Source organism: Echinops telfairi, unplaced genomic scaffold, assembly GCF_000313985.2.
Source record: "Echinops telfairi isolate 266 unplaced genomic scaffold, ASM31398v2 ScPeMD7_7469;HRSCAF=8507_1, whole genome shotgun sequence".
NCBI classification, from domain to species: Eukaryota; Metazoa; Chordata; class Mammalia; order Afrosoricida; family Tenrecidae; genus Echinops; species Echinops telfairi.
The window spans coordinates 43,285,774-43,305,584 of NW_022111373.1; the positions used below are offsets into that span (position 1 = coordinate 43,285,774).

A 19,811-nucleotide genomic window follows, 5' to 3' on the forward strand; every position below is an offset into this window, starting at 1 on the left:
AAATCTATGCCTTGCCTAACTTACCTGATGCAGCACATATTTATATGTAGGAAGGACAGTCATATGAGCCTGGCAGTTTAAAGAACAGAACCCACCCATGTGACTCTATTTTCCAGCAGGCATAACCAACAGAGTAATCCACTTCTAAATCTCTTCGTGAATAATAATGCAGAGAGGGGCTCAATGCAGAGAACTGAGTGCTAGAAGAGAATTTTCTCACAACCACAGATCCCAAAGGCTGCGGAAGGCCAAAAGGCAACAGCAGACAGGAAGAAGGGAAGAGAGATAACAATTATTCTTACATCTGAAAGATAAAGATGAAGGAGGAAGAACAAACAGTTACAGAGTAAAATCAGCACATCTGCTCTCAAGAAGTCTTGCATTTTTAACACTTTTTTGTGGATGCCATTTATCAGGGTAAACACACTAGGGCTTTGGCAAGGAAACCAGATTCTACTTGCACATGCTATTGGTTCTGTGGATGAAAGCTAGCTGCCAGGAGACAAGCAGCTCTTCCCAAGGGCTGCCATACATGCGCCACAGAAAACACTCTCCATGGGACATTTGTTTCAGAGTTCTGTGTCTCCAGCCTCAAGCCGGCTTTTACGGATTCTGTTTTTCTATTAAACTAGTCAGGCCTCTGCTGTTTACTTGGAATAAATATCACATTAAAATGGAAAATTGGACTGTGTCCAATTTAGCTTTAGCCAGCTGAAACAGTATCAATGGAAGAAAATGATGCTCTAATTTTCTCCTCTGGTAAAATGTGGCTAGAAATCTATGCAGAAAATGTAGCAATATTCATTAAAATGAAGAATATGCTATAATGAATAGTAATCGTTTGCTTTTAAATGCACTTGTTAAAATACCATTAAACGTTCAATAACAGCTAAGGCAGTATAACATAGATATATGTGTGGAAATGTTGAGTTCGATTGTTTGCTGTGAACTCTGAAGTGATTTCTTTGTATAACTCTGTTTTCAAGGGTAACAAAGGCAAAGGACAATTAAACAGTAACAAAGCTGCAAATCTATTAGAAATGTTGATTAAGTCCCATCGTTAAGTGTATAAAGAAAATGACATACGTGCACACATGTGACAGGGTGGAGTTAGCATAAGCTGACTCTGGAAATGGAGTAAAAAGCAACTGAGCTATCCTTGTAGTTTTCTGTTTTTCAAATAAGACCATATAATTATACACTTGAAAGAAAATTTATTAATCTTATTTGATAAGACAGTCTAAATTTTATTTTCATATTCTAATTTGTAGTTAAATGACTGAACAAATGGATATTTCTAACCTAGGAGAATTAAAATAATGTGCTAAATTTCAGAGTTGAAATAAGATGCCAAATTCTGGCGCTAGCTTTTAAAAATATCATCATGTGAATTTGAAGATGAACTTGTGCTTAAAATGCATTAAGGGGCAGTAGCAGAACGTGGATAGAAATATATTGAAAGCTGGTTTGGGTACTTGCTGAGATTGGACAAAATACTTCTCTAGAGTTCTTCATTTTAAAATTGAGAATGATGATGATGATAATACCAAACACTGAAACTCACTTTGATTGAGCCAGTTCTGACTCCTAGCAACCGTATAGGATAGAGAAGATGCCCCTCTGAGTTTCTAAGACTGTAGCTCTTCTCGGGAGTTGAAATCCTCATCTTTCTCCCTCTGAGCAGCTGGTAGTTTTGATCCAGTAAATTTGTGATCAGAAGCCCCATGCATATAAGCCCATGACACTAGGGCTCCTTGATAATGATGTGTTTATTGTGAGCTAATCATGTAGACATTAAAACAGTGAAAGTCCCCCAAAACACTCAATAAATGCCAGGATTTTCCATTAAAATCCCCAAAAGAAGTCAGTGGAATATCAAAAGAAAGCTTAGAAATGGAACAGTCCAGGAAAAAGCAAGCATTTTTTTTTTTTAGACAGTTATTCAGCTACTAAGCCATGCTCTTACATTTCAAGTTCACTTAGAGGCCAGTTGGAAGAAAGGTCTGGTGATTTACTTCTGAAAAATCAGTCATTGAAAAAACACTATGGAGCACTCGGATTGGGAATGAGTCAGAGTAAGCTCAACGGCCACTGGTTGAGTGCTATTTGTAAGTCTTTGGGAGTGATAAAAGGGGAACAATGAGTAAGAAAATTGAGTAATTATCTATATTAAAACAAAGGTTAACGAAGAACTAGATGGTGCTCACCTACCACTATCAACTGCTCTGGAAAGGATCACATTAGATCCCAGTATAGGTAGAGGAGGAGAAAAATGTGAAACAGAACTAAAAGTTATAAAAGAGACCAGGCTTATTGGTCCGATAGAGACTAGTGGGACCCCCAAGACTATAGCTCTTAGTTACCCTGCAGACCTCGAAATAAACTCACCTCCGTGTAGAATAATCAAACATTTAAAATCAAAAGAGCAGCATTTACTCAAGGACAAAGTTCAGAGTTGGAAAAGGAGGAGGCATGGAAACAGGAAACGGAGGAGGTGGAAGAAGGGATGGTACATTGAGGGACTGCGACGAAGGAGTTGAAACACAATGCATGTGAATTGCTGGATATAAATTATGATCTATTCGGTAAATGACCGAATTCACAATAAAAAAATTAATAAAATCAGATATGTAGGTCAAGGTACTATTTCTACATAGGTGGTGGCCAAACTCCTTCAATCACAATTTCAAGACTAGTTGTATCACTGCATTGAGCAATCTCAACATCCAAAGGCCAAGAATCTCTCTGCCCCCATTATATGTAAATAATGAAGTTAACCAGTAATTATTAGTTGATGGTTTACCATAATGCCTTTATTTGAAGTCTTAAAATTCTTAATGTATTCATTTCATTACAATGAATATTATTTCCCATAGTATGTGGGGCATTTTCTCACACACCTACCTTCAGTGTAAGGAGAGAAAAACATTATGCAGGCAGAATCACAGATCATTTCCGTTCCATACACTAGCTGGTGAAACTATATTTACTGTTGTAAAAATAGACAAGACTTCCTTTCTGCTATAATAGTAATACAATAAAGGAATAATTGTGGGACATATAGCTCTTAGGACATGGTCCTACTGGATATTCATCCTCATGAGATCACTGAAGACGTGAGTGCTAGAGTAAATGTGGCGAAGAAACCAGATGGTGCCCAGCTCTCAGAAGGACAAGTGTCTGGGGTCTTAACGGCTTGCTTTAAAACAAGCAGTCATCTAAATCGGGTGTCAACTAATTCACACAGAAGTACCCCAGCCTGTATGATCCAAGGATTGCAAATAACAAAACCAAAATTCAAATGCAGGGAATGGTATAAGTGCTTAAATTTTGAACACCATTTTGCAGAAGGTTATGCATGACAGTGAAGCCCTAAGTCCATCTGCAGGGTTCCCACCAGGAATAAGTCTCTGGTGAATGCACTCTGGCCATAGTCCAGGGATGTGAAAAGCCTTGCTATCAGACAAGGAACATTGGAAAGCCGATTATGGAAGATGCTGCTGGGTTACAATGTAACATCTTACAATTTTATCTCCCTTTCACCTATTTTAAATTTGTTCCCGTTTTTAATGTTCTGCTGTCTTTTCAATAGAAGTCTTTCCCTGTTTTATTTTGGCATTGTCATTGGGTTTTTTTGGGGGGGGGGTTTTCCTAAGTGTTTTTCTGTATATGAAATCCAGGATAGGCTAATCTATAGAGGCGGTAGCTGAATGAATAATTACATGGAGGAATGGCATGGGGAGTTGAGAGGAAATGGGACACTAACCACAGTGACTATGGGAAAGAAGAAAATGTTCGAAAATTGATTGTAGCAATGATTGCACAGCTCTTCTGGATATGATTGAACTGTTGAATTATGTATGTGACTTATATTCCAATAAAACTATTTAAAAATAAAAATCATTAAAAAAGAAAAAATGAAACCCTTATGATTTGTTCAAAAAGATTAAGTTCAAAAAAGAAAATGTATACTCCTCTTATCATCATTCTAATGATTTAATAAAAGGTCATATACACATTTTGTAATGATTTATTCTTTGAAGGAAAACATACTACTTACTTTCCATCCCAGACATGGTCACCTCTGTGGAAAATGACCAGGTTGTTTTCAGAATCCAGAGCCACACCAGAAACCTGGCCTGGGAGCAAGTAAACTCCAGGCCATTCCAGTTCCTCTTCTACATGGAAATCTAAAAGACAAACCCATACATTTAGTTTTGAAGAAGAAAACTGGTATAACCTCCTGAAGATTCACAGTGGTATTAGCAGTTCATGCAGCAACATCACTAAATGTAAAGATAGTTCAAAACAAATCAAGCAGTACTACAGATAAAATATTCACATGCACATGCCAAGTAGCTTCCTGAGTTATGAAATAAAACTAGTGACAAATAAATAAATAAATAAAACTAGTGACTGTGAACTTGTCTTGGAATTATGTACACTCTTTCCCTGTTTGACAACATTCCTGTAACACCAGTTATAACCTTAAGGCTTTGAAAAGCAAATCTGAGATGGCCTTCTTCATAAGATTCTAATTCTAAGTAAACATCTTTGGAAACATGAATGGCATCATTTTAATACAGAGCTTTAAATTGTATTCCTCATGGGATTACTATGTATTGTGATGAATTTTATGAGCCCCAATAAATTGATTTATTAAATTATTGTTTATTATTAAACAATATATATTATATATATAATTTAATATATGTATATTAAACAAAATAATAATTTAGTATTAAAAAAAGTTCTAAATAGTAAAGCTGACAAACCTGTTAATTCACTTATCTATTTATCCATCCATCCATCCACCCACCCACCCATCCATCCATCCATCCATCCATCCATTCATCATCTATCTGTCGCTCACAGAAATTAGAAATGTTCAATATACACTGAATTCTATTAAAATCACTCACTGTGATTATCCCCTGTATAAAGAACTGACTAAGACACCAGTCTCATTTAGTAACTGCAGTGTTCCTTACAGAATAGGCATTGGAAGATACTTTCCACCACCGTTTATATTTCACTGTTTCTCACCAGCAAAGAAAGGGAAATAACCACAGAAACTTTGTGACAGAGTGGCGATTTCAAAATTATCCTCATTTCTTATCTGTATACACATAAGTTCAGAGAACCCCCAAGTTCATTAGTGCTAATCCCTTTTATAAACATGCTCAGGAATAAAGAGGTGCAACGATACACGCCACCGTGATTAAGCAAAACAGAGCCAATTATTGGTAGAAGATCTTGGACACATATAAAGGTATCCTGGAAATTTACTGTACAAGTTTCAATATGTCTTTCCCCTCCAATCCTTCAACAGAGATGCTTAGGGGTAGTAAAGCAGTAACTTGAGTTTCATTTCACCTTCCCATCCTCAGGAGGATGTGGCAACACACAGAGAAATCCTCAAAGATAGACATTAAAGAGCAAGAAAGGGAGGCACCGGCTTTTATAATCAGCTCCTGAAAACTTGAGAGTGTGCCCGTGGGAGAATAAGCGTTTTAACATAATCCTCTTGTACAAAGGAAATAGTACCTTTCACTCCAAATGTTTTGACCTTTGAATGGTGATTTTTTTTCTTTAATAAACATTAACAAACATAGCATCAATCAGATGCTTTCGGTTCTGCCTATAACCTTTGCTGAAGCACCTTCAATAAATATTCCCCAAGTGGATTCTCTACATAAGGAACTTATGCTAGTCCTGGAAACAAAAAGAAACAAGGCCTGTTTGTTAGCTTTGATGAACTCACAGTATATACAATGAGGAAAAGACAGGAAATATTGCAGATAGGTAGTGGAGCCGGTGGGGCAGGAACACAAGAGACACCTGGTGCAGGAACCCTGATCCAGCATCCTTCCTGATGCTTGCTGGGTTAGGATGGGGTTAAACTCAGCTCGTCGGAGTTTGCCCAATGGAGCAGACAGCTGGGTTTGCACAAATAGGATGAGGAGGGAGGAGTTCTTCGAGTGTTGAAGTAGGGGGATATTTCGGTCAGAATGAACAAAAGCAAGAATGCTAGCAATTGCAGAAGGTGTTTCAAGCTCTTTTCAGTATAGTTTAAAAATGATACTTGTGTATGTCAGGTGGGAGGAGGGGAGGAGCAGAAGGGACTGGGTGACCTTTAGCTCTAGTTTAGAGTCAGGCTAGAAAATGTATACCACCTGGAAGAGGCTCAATCTAACATTGTGCATGTGGTTCTAAGCCATAGTGTGTTGATCTGCAGCATGATTAACTTCAAGGCAGGCTGCATGTACTTTAGTAGTAGCAGAAATGCATAGAAGTTAGGGAATAATTTACTTCTGAAGTATACTAGAGTACAAGAGAATGTCATTCTCACTTGAGTGTATTCTGATGTCTTCTTGAGTTGAGAAGGGGCAGAGCTAGAGCTGCATGCCCAAGTTCTGTAAATAATTCAGGGCACAGCAGTGGGTATGAATAGGCCTGTTCAGATGAATAGCATCATCATCAATCACACTTGTCATAATAGGAAAAAAGTTTGAAAGTCACTGCTACTGACAATTGGGATCCACTGAAGGTTTATAATGATGGGTGGCATGATTAAAATTGTGTTTTTGAAAGTTAACTCTGGAAATAGTGTATGAGTAGTATAATTACAGATGTCTAAATAGAGTAACATATGAATTTATCATCCCCCTAAAGCATGTTTCAGATTGTTGTACAGCTGTTTGAATCTAAGGCTGAATTTCACTCTCATCTCAATTACAACTTGTCTTTTTAGGGGGTCATCATTAGGTACTCTTTTTCCAGATCCTGATGTTTCTCCAATGGGTTCTGAAGGAACTTCAAACTTCAATGACAGTGTAAAGATGTAACTGTTTTCTTCAAATTCTCAATGCTGGGAAACACCACTCACTGCCATTGAGCAAATCCTGGCTCATAGCAACCCCCTAGGACAGAGTAGGACTGCCTCTGTGGGTTTCTGAGACTTCAAATATTTATGGGAATAGAAAGACTCATCTTCTCCTGCAGAGGGGTTGTTGGTTTCAGATGTCTGACCTCACCACAGGTAGCAGTTCAGTGTGCAACCCACTACCGCCAAATCACAACTAGGTGAAATTTTTTAAGGGCAGGTATCAAACTGGTGAGTCAAACAAGTGCACTGAATGGACCTCTATGATTCAGTTTCTTATATACGTTGTTAACTACAATTTAATCACCCTTTAAATCTTTTTTAAAAATCATTTTATTGGGGGCTCCTACAACTCTTATCAAAATCCATACATTCATACATTGTGTCAAGCACTTTTGTACATTCATTGACCTCATCATTCTCAAAACATTTCCTCTCCACTTAAGCTCCCAGCATTAGGTCCTCATCCCCCACCCCTCCCAGCTCTCCCCTCCCTCATGAGCCCTTGATAATTTATAAATTGTTATTTTGTCATATCTTACACTGCCCAATGTCTCCCTTCACCAACTTCTCCACTGTCCGTCCCCCAGGGAGGCGGTTATATGTAGATTTTTGTAATCGGTTCCCCCTTTCTCCCTCACCTTCCTTCCACCCTCCCAGTATCGCTACTCTCACCACTGGTCCTGAGGGGTTCATCTGTCCGGGATTCCCTGTGTTTCCAGTTCCTATCTGTACAAGTGTACATCCTCCAGTCCAGTCAGATTTGTAAGGTAGAATTGGGATCATAATAGTGGCGGGGAGGAAGCATTCAAGAACTAGAGGGAAATTGTATGTTTTATTGTTGCTACACTGCACCCTGATTGGCTCGTCTCCTCCCTGCAGCCCTTCTCCAAGGAGATGTCCAATTTCCCACAGATGGGCCCTGGGTCCCCACACCCCCTCATTCACAATGCTAGGATTATTTTTCTTTTTTTTTTTTGTCTTTGATGCCTAATATCGGATCCCTTTGATGCCTTGTAATCTCACAGGTTGGTGTGCTTCTTCCATGTAAGTTTTGTTGTTTCTCAGTTAGATGGCCCCTTGTTTATCTTCCAGCCTATAGGACCCCAGACTCTATATCTTTTGACAGCCAGGCACCATCAGCTTTCTTCACGCATTTGCTTAAGCACCCACTTTGTCTTCATCAATTGTGTAGGGGTAGGCTGGTGTGCTTCTTCCATGTGCGTTTTGTTGTTTCTCAGCTAGATGGCCACTTGTTTATCTTCAGGCCTTTAAGATCTCTGATGCTATATCTTTTAATCTTAAAACTGATTTTACTACCTTTTTTGCCCTGGCCAGGGCTTTTAATCAGTTCATTCCGGTTTGTGCTCTTGCCGATAATTTGCATGGAGATGTACTGAATCAGAATCTACATTGTAACAAGATCCCCAGAGGTTCTAAGTCTCACTTAAGAGATTTGTAGGAATCACCCTGAGCACTTGATAAAATACAGACTTAGATTCTATCAGCAGGGATCAGACCAGATGATTCTGGTTTGAAGTCCTAGTTCTATCATAGTACTGGAGATCCTGTTGAGGCTTTATGGAAAGGCTGATTGGCTAATTACTTTCACCAAAAGAAAATAAACAAACATCATGGCTCCTGGAAACTTTTAATAAAACTACAATAAGTACAGCTGGCTAGCAAGAAGATTTTGACCCTATAGGACAGAGTAGGATGGCTCCTTAAAGGTTCTGAGGCTGAAATCTTTATGGGTGCAGACCGCCTAACCTTTTTCCTTCAGAACTGCTGGTGGGTCTGAACTGTTAGCTTAGTAGCTAGCCAATCAATACTTAACAGGCTGTGCCACCAGGGCTCCTAATGAAGGTGCTCATGAAGTGCAGAAACTCAGCTTAGTAGAAGACATCCAATGTCAACAATGTATACGAGGGTTTGCAAAATGTTCAAAGGAAAATGGAATTAAAAGAAAATGGAATTTCCCCAAGAACATTTTGAAGGCCCTTTGTATAATTTCTGTATCAAATATAAATTTCATGCCATATGCTACTTTAGCTGAGGAAGCACTTAAAAATTTATAAAAATCATTAATTTTTTTAGCCTAATTATAAGTTTCATCCGTAAATCATAAAAAACAAACTAACAAAAGTCTGCTTTCACATAGCAGAATCTTTTTTTGGTTGAAGATCTTCAGCAAGGAAAATGAGCGTGAATATCCAGAACATATAAATTCCAACATATACTTTTCATTAATTGATAAGACACTAAGAGCGATATGTACAAACTTAACCACAAAACCGAATCCATTGTCATGGTGTTGATTCTGATTCACAGAGATCCTCTCAGGGTTTTGAGGTTTTGTAAATCTTTACAGAGCAGAAAACCTTATTTTTCTCCCATGAAGTGTCTGGCGGAACTTGCCACCGTCCAGTGCTTGCCGATAGTGCCACGGGGGCTCCTGCAACTTGGCTGTTAGTACTGATGTCTGGATGCACATGTGCAAAAAGTATACTAAACTAATTTTTCTTTCATTTAAAAACATCTCTGTACAGTTACTACTGTTATCTAACCAAGACCTCAAAATGTTCAGAATCCAGTCCTTTGTATTAAACAGAAATTCTATTTAACAAAGGAAAACTGGGTTCACATTGCATCTGTAAACCTCAGCTCAGAAAATTTGTTTTTGTTTCCAATGTTACTGTCTTTCTTGTTGTTAGGCAGTCAAAGGCCGTTTCCTTATTTTAATGTTTAATGATGAACAATCAAGACAATCATTTTGAACTAGTGGTATATGTAGATGGAATTACTACTGCTCTTCCAACCCTTGCCCATTTTAATATTAGAATCATAAAACTGTGTAACTATTTTGGGTCACCTAGGGGATTTTCTCATTTCAGAAGAAAGAAATTTTAGACTTGGGCCAGATTATAGGTACCAATATCAAGTGTGATTATTTTCTAATCTCCAATAGAAAAAAATTACAAATCCTTATGAAGGAAATTATATGATAAAATATATCTGAGTTTTGATTTAATACATTTGGTCTAGAAAACTTCTAGTACAGAGTCTTCAGTATTAAGAAATAATTAAACATGACTAGTTAATGTACTCATCATTTTAACCTGAAAATCAAACACACATTTTTTAAATATGACCTTGGATCATTTAAATCCAGATGTTTGCTGTTTTAAACTCAGATGGCCAAATAATGAAATTATTTCAGGGTTAATTGCTTTTTTTAAAAGAATATGGATTTGTAAGCATATTACAGGAAACAATGTTTTTAGGAAAACATGGTAAATATATCTGAGGCATTGATCCTAGTAGTCTTAATACAAATCACCTTTTATAAAAAATGACAAGACTAAACAAAAACAGCTCCCCAAATTTAAAAACTACATATACCATTTTTATAATACATAATTTTATTCCATAAAGCCTCCCAGCATTCATTAAAAATAGTGGTAAATGTGCCGCCTCATTTAAAAAATGTTAATAAAGCGGTATCAAATAATCTCTAAAATAATGAATCAATTATACTATTTCAAGAAAGTGATTAATATTAGTGATCAACACTATTTTTGTATGAAATAAACATTTAAAAAGGCATTCATTTATCTATGTTATATAAAGGGTAATAGAACTAAGTAAGAATAAGTATAATTTAAAACCAAGAACTGATTTAACTACAGTGTAGCAAGGCTCTTCATTTTAATTGTAAGAGGAAAAAAGAACTTGACAGAATCAATAGAAGACTTCAACAAAGAGAACAAATGGTGGTTGCATTTCCTACGCTTGGAAATTCTCCTGAAGTGAGAGGAAGATACCTTATTTTGATCAGGGATTGTTATTTACCAGAAGTTCTAGTAATAACTATAATTAACTAAGACTTTAAGAGAAATATTTATACCAAAAATTGGAAAGAAAATAAGACTTAATTACCTGTTACATTTAGTTGGAATGAAATGAGGAAGAGTTATGACATAAATGAGGGCTCAAAACCATTAGCAGGATAGTTTTCCTCTTACATTTTCGTTGCATTTTGATAAAACTGCTTGGATATCAATTGAGAAAGGATGAGCAAAATTAATCTGCACTTAGTTATCAGAATTGTATCAAACCGTTTATCCAACTATCTATCTATTTATCTATCTAAGTTTATCCAACTATAGATATATCAATCTATCTACCTAATTTTGGGTGTGTTTGAAATGCAATGTAGTATAGGGATTAAAAACCTGCATTCTGGGGTAACTTTGCTTAGCTGTGAATCCGGCTCTTTGAGCATAAGACAACCTTTTTAATACCATACGTTATTCTTCTTTAAAATGGGTTGATAAACAGAATTATTTTGTTTATTAAGGAGGTGGGTGCTCATAGTAAATACTGTATCTTTTTAATCTTTATTTTTATCCTCCCCTCTAGAGACTAGAATTCAGCAAAACTTATTTTACGCTGGTAATTCTAAAAGACTTGAATGAGAAGTAAGTGTATGACTAAAACATGTTAAAAAACTTGATTTTGAGATAGATCAAAATTTATCTAAGAGAACAAGGTAAAGTTTGAAGTATGTGGTAAATTAAAAACTCCCCATGTTATCTGAAGTGAGGTGTCATACAATGTAGTATTTTTCAATGTTCAGAGTTTTACAATATGAGAATCATGCTTCTGTATGCTAGCATATTTTAACCCAATAAAGTATGCCAGTCAGAATAGTTATTTGTGATTTATTTCTGTAATTTCAAAATAATAATTTTAAAATGTATTATTCAATGAAGTCAAGGCAACTAAAATAAAGAAATCTCAGGCTTTGTGTGTACTCTATTTTTGCTGTATCATATACATCAAAGTAATGGTAGGGACAGCATTTCAAGTACAGGAAAATACCTCTGAAATTTATAAATGGTCTTTTTACAAGTGGTATATAATGATTTTTATAATAAATCATCTTATTCCACAAAGACTCCTTGCACTCATTATAAGTAAAGCTAAATACAGCATCATTTTCTATCTTATATATTTAAGGAAAAATCAAATTAAAATATTTATTGAAATTATATTCCTAGACCTCTTAATGAATTATACCTTTTAAAGACAGAGTTTAATATAAGTGATCCATGGTGCTTTCATATAAAATTATTAAACATGTGAAAGGGAAATATATGCTTAATCAGGCTTCCAGACACTAGCATGTGCTTCTCTTATGTGTATTATTTCATATATATCTGCTTCCCAGTTAACAAAGATGATTTTTTTACCCAGTGTACATCCTACATCACATGGAAACACCCAGGCAGATACATGTAAGTGATCTGGGACCTGGAGACGCAGGAACATCCATTAATAAGAAAATTCTACCATATTGCCAATTACAGAGCTACCTAATTCTATCATAATTGCTGCTTAAAAGGAAGTAATTAATATTTAGTTCTATTACTTTAGTATTCAGTTTTTAAAAATCTCAACCTAACATGACATTAATGGTAGCAATAATAATTTTAACTGTAATAATCAGAGACAACATTGATCAAGTGTTATCTGTGTGCTAAAAATGCCCTAGTGGCAGTGTGATTAAGTGCTTAGCTATGAACCAAAGAGTTGGTGGTTCGAACCCACTAACTGTTCCGTGGGAGAAATATGTGGTAGTCTGCTATCATAAAGCTTTACAGCCTCGGAAACCCAAAGAAGCAGTTCCACTCCTTCCTACAGAGTTGCTAAGAGTTGGAATCCGCTCAAGAGTAGTGGATTTGGTTTGGTTTGGGGTTTATGTGCCACACAATGTTCAAAGCATTTCCCAAGTATAACATCATTTGACATTTACATCAACTCTATGAGGATTGCACTGCTTTAAACTTCATTTTACAGACAAGAAAACTAATGCTCACACAGTATGTGGTGGAATAAAGATTCAAAGTCAGGCAGTCAGGCTCCAGGGTCTGAAGTCTTCTCTATTATATTACTTCCATGGAATGGTTTTCAAAAACATCCTTCTTGTTAATGCTAGTTCCACAATTGTTTGGAGAAAAGCTTCAGGAGTATATGTTGAAGCTCACTCACAACTCATGCATTTACAAACATGTGCAGATTTTGCCCTCTTAAGAAGAAAGAGGATGTGCTTTACACAATTGATCTACGTATTGTGATGAATTGTATCAGCCCCAATAAATTGATTAAAAAAAAAAAAGAAGAGGCCTTAATCATCCCGAGCTAACTAATGCGAAAACCTTTCTTACCTATGCAAAATTGGAAGATGTCATTCTATTGTGCAATTCATGCAATTTGGTGCCCACTGATATTCTATCAACAATGAGGCCAGTGTGGGGGCCAAATGAAATCCTGATCATAAAAATTTTGAGAATCCTGGGCCTTAACAACTCAAGACATGTTGTCCCCTAATTGGAGCGTATTTTGACAGAGGACAGTAATGGGTACACACAGTGAGGAGATAATGTGGTCTGAATCCCCCACAGTGGGACAAACCAAGAAGGGAGCATAACAGATCATCAATTGGAGCAGAGCCAATCCAAAACCCCCTAAAGAGACCCCCAAATAGACTGGGTTAGGAAGGGCAGCCCCTGGAACTCCGCCAGGACCAGGGGTAGAGATGCATAAAGGCCAGCGGACAGACCTGGAACTATGTATGGCTTTTTTTTTTTTTTTCCCTTTTCTTTTTTCAACCTTTTGTTTTCTTATTGTTTGGACTAAGACATTGCTGGTTTGCCTACTTACATAAGCGAGACATGGAAAGCAAGCTCAGGGAGAAAGCAACGGGGCCATCAGCCTCGGAGGGTCCCTAGGGGTGGGGAGGGGAGAAGGTGGGAGGGGCAAGAGTGTGGTGAGAAAACAACACCATAGATGGGGGAATTAAAACCAACATTTAGGAGGTTGTAGAGATCCTGTGGGTATTAGAGCCACACCAATCTAGCTGAGAGGAAGTACTAAGAGGTGGAAGAAGGGGGAACATGATGGCGGGGCAGGAGGAGGCAAAAGGAAAAAGAGGCAAGCTCAAGGAAGCAAAGCTATAGATAGAGGTATTAACAGAGGTGTGTACTTATGTACAAACATTAATCCATAAAAACAGAGATATTGCCCTGTGTACATATATTTATAAGGCAATACACTGAGGCTGTAGACGGGCCTTGGGCCTCAGCTCATACCCTCCCTCAATACAAGAACACTTTATTCTAACAAAACGGCATTCTGTGATGTTCCCCCCTTCCCCCAACATGATCGCTAAAGACAAAATGGGTGCATAAGCAGATATGGTGAAGATAGTGGATGGTGCCCAGCTATTAAAAGATATAGCATCTGGGGTCTTAAAGTCTTGAAGTTAAACAAGCAGCCATCCAACAGTGTAGCAACAAGCCCACATGGAAAAAGCACACCAGTCAGTGCGATCATGAGGTGTCATCGAGCCTAGGTAACAGGCATCAGAAGATTCATAACAAACAACAAACAAAAATGCATTGGTGAGACTGAGAGGGGTTGGAGTGGAGACCCAAAGCCCATCTGTAGACAATGGAACATCTCCCCACAGAGGGGTAGCAGGGAAGGTCTATCAGGGTGCAGTAGAGCACCGATGGATCACATAATATTCCTCTGATTCCTTGAGGCTTCCTCACCCCACACTATCATGACCCCAGTGCTGCTTCCCACTCTGGACTGGACCAGAGCATGTATATAGGTATAGGCAAGAGATAAAACTTACAACACATGGAACCCAGGAACAGGAATGAAAATAGTGATACCAAATGGGTAGTGGGAAGAGGGGGTGAGGAAGGGGGTACTGATCGCAATGACTGACACATAAGCACACAGCCCACACCCAGGGGGAAGAACAACAGAAACCAGAGGGGAAGGGAGACAGCCAACGGTGGGCGATATGAAAATAATAACAATCTGTAATCTATCTGGGGCCATGAGGGTGGGAGGTTGGGAAAAACGAGGAGCTGATCCCAAGGGCTTAATAGAAAGCAAATGTCTAGGAAGGAAGGATGGCAATATATGTACTAATATGTCGGACACAACTGATGTATGGATTGTAACAAGAGTTGTAAGAGCCCCCAATAAAATGATCTTAAAAAAACAAAAAATCCTGAGCCTTACCCCATACACCTAAAAATTTGAGCTGTTCTAATGATTTCACCTTGGTTGGAAGGCCCCTCACATTATTTGGATAGAACTCATCATCATATTGCTGTAACAGAATATGGATCTTCCACTAAAATCCAATGTGATGCACTTGAAAGCACCATTGTTGTGAGTTGCCTTGATGCCAAGAATTGGGACATCTGAACAGGTTCTTCTGAGTGGAAGCTTCCAGCTTCTAAATAAGAGGGGCAAAAAAAGTTCCCAGGTGACAGTGAGACTCAGGAGCTCAAGGGGCATTTATCTGAGCGGGGTAAGCAATCAGGCCCCTTTAAATACAAGTATATTGAAATGTAAAACTATTGCAATATAAAGAACTATAGTGCAATTAGAATTCATAAATTTCAGCTTGTAAATTCAGACTCTGCTACCTCATTAAAATGGGTTAGCATATCAAGGCCTTAGTTTGTTAATTTAAAAATTTAGGCTAGAATATCTCAGAAATTAGTATGGATTTTGCTATTAAGCAACATAATTTTCTAACATTTTGCTTTAATATTATAACCTCATTTAAAAAGCTACTCCCTTCTTTGCAGCTAATATATTTCTGAGTAGCAATCTAGGAACTTAGGTAGAGAGTTAGTTAACTCCTGCAAAGCACGAAGGCCCCATTCCTAGCTTTGCCTGGAGCAAAGCAAGGATATAGAAGAAACCATGGAAGGTTATCTGTCAAATGAATTCCCTCTGTTCAGTCCCTAAGGAATATGCATGAATTTGACTACTAATACATTTTATTAGGGCTTTTATTGCTCTAAAATTTCACTTTCTACTTTCTTTTTTGTGAAAGAAAATTTTCTAAGGTTAAGGCTTTCTTTGGTTTACATAATGAAATAATGCAGCTTCCATTAAAGTTAGGCAGTACACTGTGTGAGACAGTCTACATGGTAAGCACTGAATGAGCGTGAAGGCGAAAGGCTTTTTTGAGATAGCCGAGCCAAACATGAGTTTGCTATTTTATATTTAACTTAAAAAAAATTCCAATTAAGAGTAGTGAACTAGCATGCAAATAAATCCTTTCAGAAAGAGACCACAAGCTTATTTCTTTTGTATAATCAGGACTTTCCCCTCTATATTTCAGGGGCTTGTTTTGCTGACTTCTGTGACGCCCATTCACCTACGTCAAATGGAAAGAAACACCAGGAAGCACAATCTGAAGCGCCGCCGTCTCCTGAGCAGTGACTGGCCCCTCGGAAAGGAGGAGGAGGAGGTTTGGAAAGCAGATGTATTCCAGGTATTTTAAGCATGTCTTTCTCAGAAAAGCCAAGCAGGTTTCACGGAACAAAATGCCTGAAGTCAAACTGTGAATTTTACACTGACACTTAAAATACCTATGAATGACCACAGTGCATTTTCCCATCTAAAAATAACAAAGACAGGCCATGGGAATAAAGCATTTGGCAAGGTTGACATTCCACAGCTGTTGTTTGAGATAGAATTCTATTCTCACCAAAGAGACCCTCTTGCCTTTTATATTTCTATGTGGCTTGGGTTACAATTCACTGTCCTGAGGAAGGAGGTTTAAACAAACACTCCACTGTGTTTGTGTGAGCTACACAGAGTATGGTAAACTGTGGATCTCTAGGCACCTTTCTGAGAGATGCTAATTCAGTTGTGCTGGGGTGGGGCACCCAAGCACAAGAGGAGGCTCTGATTCTTGATTCTAGGGGTCAGCCCTTGAGAATTGCTGACTCACTCCATCAACTTAGGTAAGACCACAGCTGATCCTGTTTAAATATGAAGTGATAAACATCTAACTTCGTACAGAGTCGATTAGGTCATTCCCAATGGACAATGCTTGACCCTTCTGTGTGGGCAAAAGGCTCTGCATGATAATTTTTTTCAATTATAAATAAAATTCAGATTGGTGTTGAATGATTTATGGCTTCCTGCTAAACTGTATTTGAAAACATCAAGCGGGTAGTCTGTGCCAGTCTGGCCCACGCATGACAGCTGCACACACACATAGCTGTTCCTTTGTTTAAAACGATCTCCACATGCTGCATTAGCTGGCTTTCCACATTAGCAAGTACAGGAAACACAATCAACATCACAGGGGCCACGACACAATTAAAGACAAAGATGAAGCATCCAGAGCTTGCGGGCACAGAAACCTGAAGGGAACAGATGTAGAAGACAATCCTCCTTAGAAATCACGATAAATTTGATAGTCATTGACCTGTTGTAGGTCCCACCTGCAATAACTACTCAACTTTCCAATTAAGACAGTAACTGAAAATGGAACTTCAGAAATCAAAAAGTCTTAACAATGGTCATGTTTTATAAGGCCATTGAATAACAATGTTGAAAGTATAAAGGTTCCTTTGAGAGAAATTTAATTAATCTTAAATGTAGGTAGTGTACAAACATTTTATACACTGGGACATTACAATCAGGTTTTGAAAATTCAATTTTTTCCCACTTAGGGAATAGAAAATGTTGATTTGCTAAGAATTTGTTCCCTTCTGTTTGATTGGTCTTCCTCCCAGAAATGGTCCCAATACATTTGGGTCCGTGCACTTCTGGGTCATAGCTAGACCAGAAACCACATTGGGTAGTACTGGACCAAAATGAGAAGGAAAAAAACTCTGAAAAGAAAGATGTTATCTAACGACTAACCTAAATCTGTGGGAAGCTTTTTCCTAAATATTTTTTATTGATTTGTTTTTTCACCCATTACATTTGATTCCCTTCAGGTTTTGCTCATGTGGATTGCAGGCCCCAGCATGACATTCCGTCAAAGCAGCCCTACACGCACCTCCTGTGTGCTCTGGTTCCCACGTGCCTTCACCAGGAAGAGGTTGCTGCAATGAGCAAACTCTGTTCTCTGCTGGGCTCAGAGTAGATTCTAGTCTGTGGAATTTGTGGATTCTGTCTCTGACAAGAATAGCATTGCCCCTCTCCTCATGTTCTGCACCCTCTCTGGCAGCAGACCGACCAAGGTCTTTCTTTTGGACTACGTTTGCAATCTCGGCTATGAGGTCTGACTCTGCTTCTGCCTTTTCTGTAGGATTATATTTATGCACATGAACAACATCTTCCCTTTCTCCTAGCAGCTTGGAAAGTAGTGAATAGAAATCACCTGTGGGAAAAAGAGAAGAGAGAAGGGAGTGGAGGTTGGTAAAACAGCAAGGTACAGACAATGCGGTGTCTTACTAATAACAACTGTCGATGCTTCATCTTAAGTGAATGAGAGGGCATTTTCAGACTTTCAGGCATGGAAAACAGAGCTAGCTTTCTAGAATAATGAAGGCGTTATGTGCTTCCGCATTTCATTTTACATACAATCCAATTCTTTCTGATACTTTAGGAGCCCAGAACACTGTATAACCACTACTAATACATTATTAGAAACAATGCATAGGTGAGTGCACAACAGCGTTTGGTAAATAGTTTCCACAGGACAGGGGGATTGATTTGGAAGTCAGAGTTCATAACATTTCTAAAAAAAAAAAAAGAAGAAAGGTAGGTGTCTTCACAAGCAAATCCCTCCCAACTGTCTTTCAAAAGCTTTTAAAGGAAAATCTGTAAGAAATTAAATAGTTATTCTTTGACCAGGTGCTATAAAACACAAGAAATCTAAGATATGCATTCATATGGAAACCATGAAACCCAAGTTTCAGTATTATTACTTTGTTAACAGGGCTCCTGTAAATAGCTTCAGTTGTTCCTTTTAAATAAGAAATGAGCACAGTCTAGAAAAATTATTTTGTGAGAAAAGAGCATTTTTAAATCAGTTTGAACAAAAGAGAAGGTTTTTTAAAAACATCATCACTGGACTGATTCATCATTAAAATGTATTTCATGCCTTCTTGCACTAAGGAGTAAATTTGGATATGATAATCCATTTCCACGACCACAATTACTTGTCACCTACTATGCAAAGTTGAAAATATGGCTTCAAAAAGTACACCAAGCATTTATCTTCATCACTTACGTCTATAGTTTTCAATCCGTTAAAATATATATTAATGAAATAAATGGGATGCATGTTTCCCTAAGCTAAATGCAAAAGGCAACCCAAAGCTCTTCCCTTTACTTATCATGTTCTAAATGCTGCTAATGAAGACAATGACTGTGGAGTCCAAATGCTGACTTTACGTTTTAAAAACATGTATGACACTAACTGGTAACATATATAAAATCTCTTTTCTTTTTTTAAAAATTATTTTATTGGGGGCTGGTACAATTCTTATCACAGTCCATATAAAATCTCTTTTCCTGGCCATTAGGCCATATAAGAATAAATGGTTTAGCTAAGAAACATTTCGCTAAGGAATATATTATTAAGAAAATGGTATAAGGGCATACGAACTCTTTCCAAAATGATGCTAAGAAATCCTGTCATGTTTACAAATAGTCTTGGTTTAATGACTCAAAGTAGGTTTTCAATTCATGCTTGTAGAAGCAGCCTATCCCAGGTGAAATCTTCAATCAGAAAATACTCACCAAGTAATAGGGCCAAACTTAGGAAAATGAACAAAGCAAATTACAGCTCAACCAAATCTGTTAGGCCACAGTGGCATTCTGCCTCACAAAAGACCGACTACTCTGTTCCTGCTGAATTCTCCTGCCCCAGGTAGGGCTACATATAAATAATATGCTACCAAGTAATGCAACATTTTATGTAGAAAATAAAATTCACAATTATCTCAGAGGCAGAAAACAGTCAGTTCTCAAACGTGGGGAAGTATCATTAGGTGAATAAAAATGGAAGAAAACAGGCACAAGCCTGTGCTAAATCATTTTGGTTTTCAGTGAAAAATCTAAAGGCTGTGCCAGA

General features: G+C 37.7%; 1 protein-coding gene across 1 annotated transcript in view; it reads right to left on the minus strand.

Annotated features, from left to right (window-relative positions):
- Positions 1-19,811, minus strand: part of PAM (peptidylglycine alpha-amidating monooxygenase) — a 212,829-nt gene that overhangs the window by 41,225 nt on the left and 151,793 nt on the right. The window contains exons 14-15 of the mRNA XM_045285191.1: positions 17,787-18,110; positions 4,061-4,190 (exon numbers count right to left, since the gene is read on the minus strand). Of these exons, the coding sequence (XP_045141126.1) occupies positions 4,061-4,190; positions 17,787-18,110 (454 nt within the window). The remainder of the gene's footprint in view (positions 1-4,060; positions 4,191-17,786; positions 18,111-19,811) is intronic.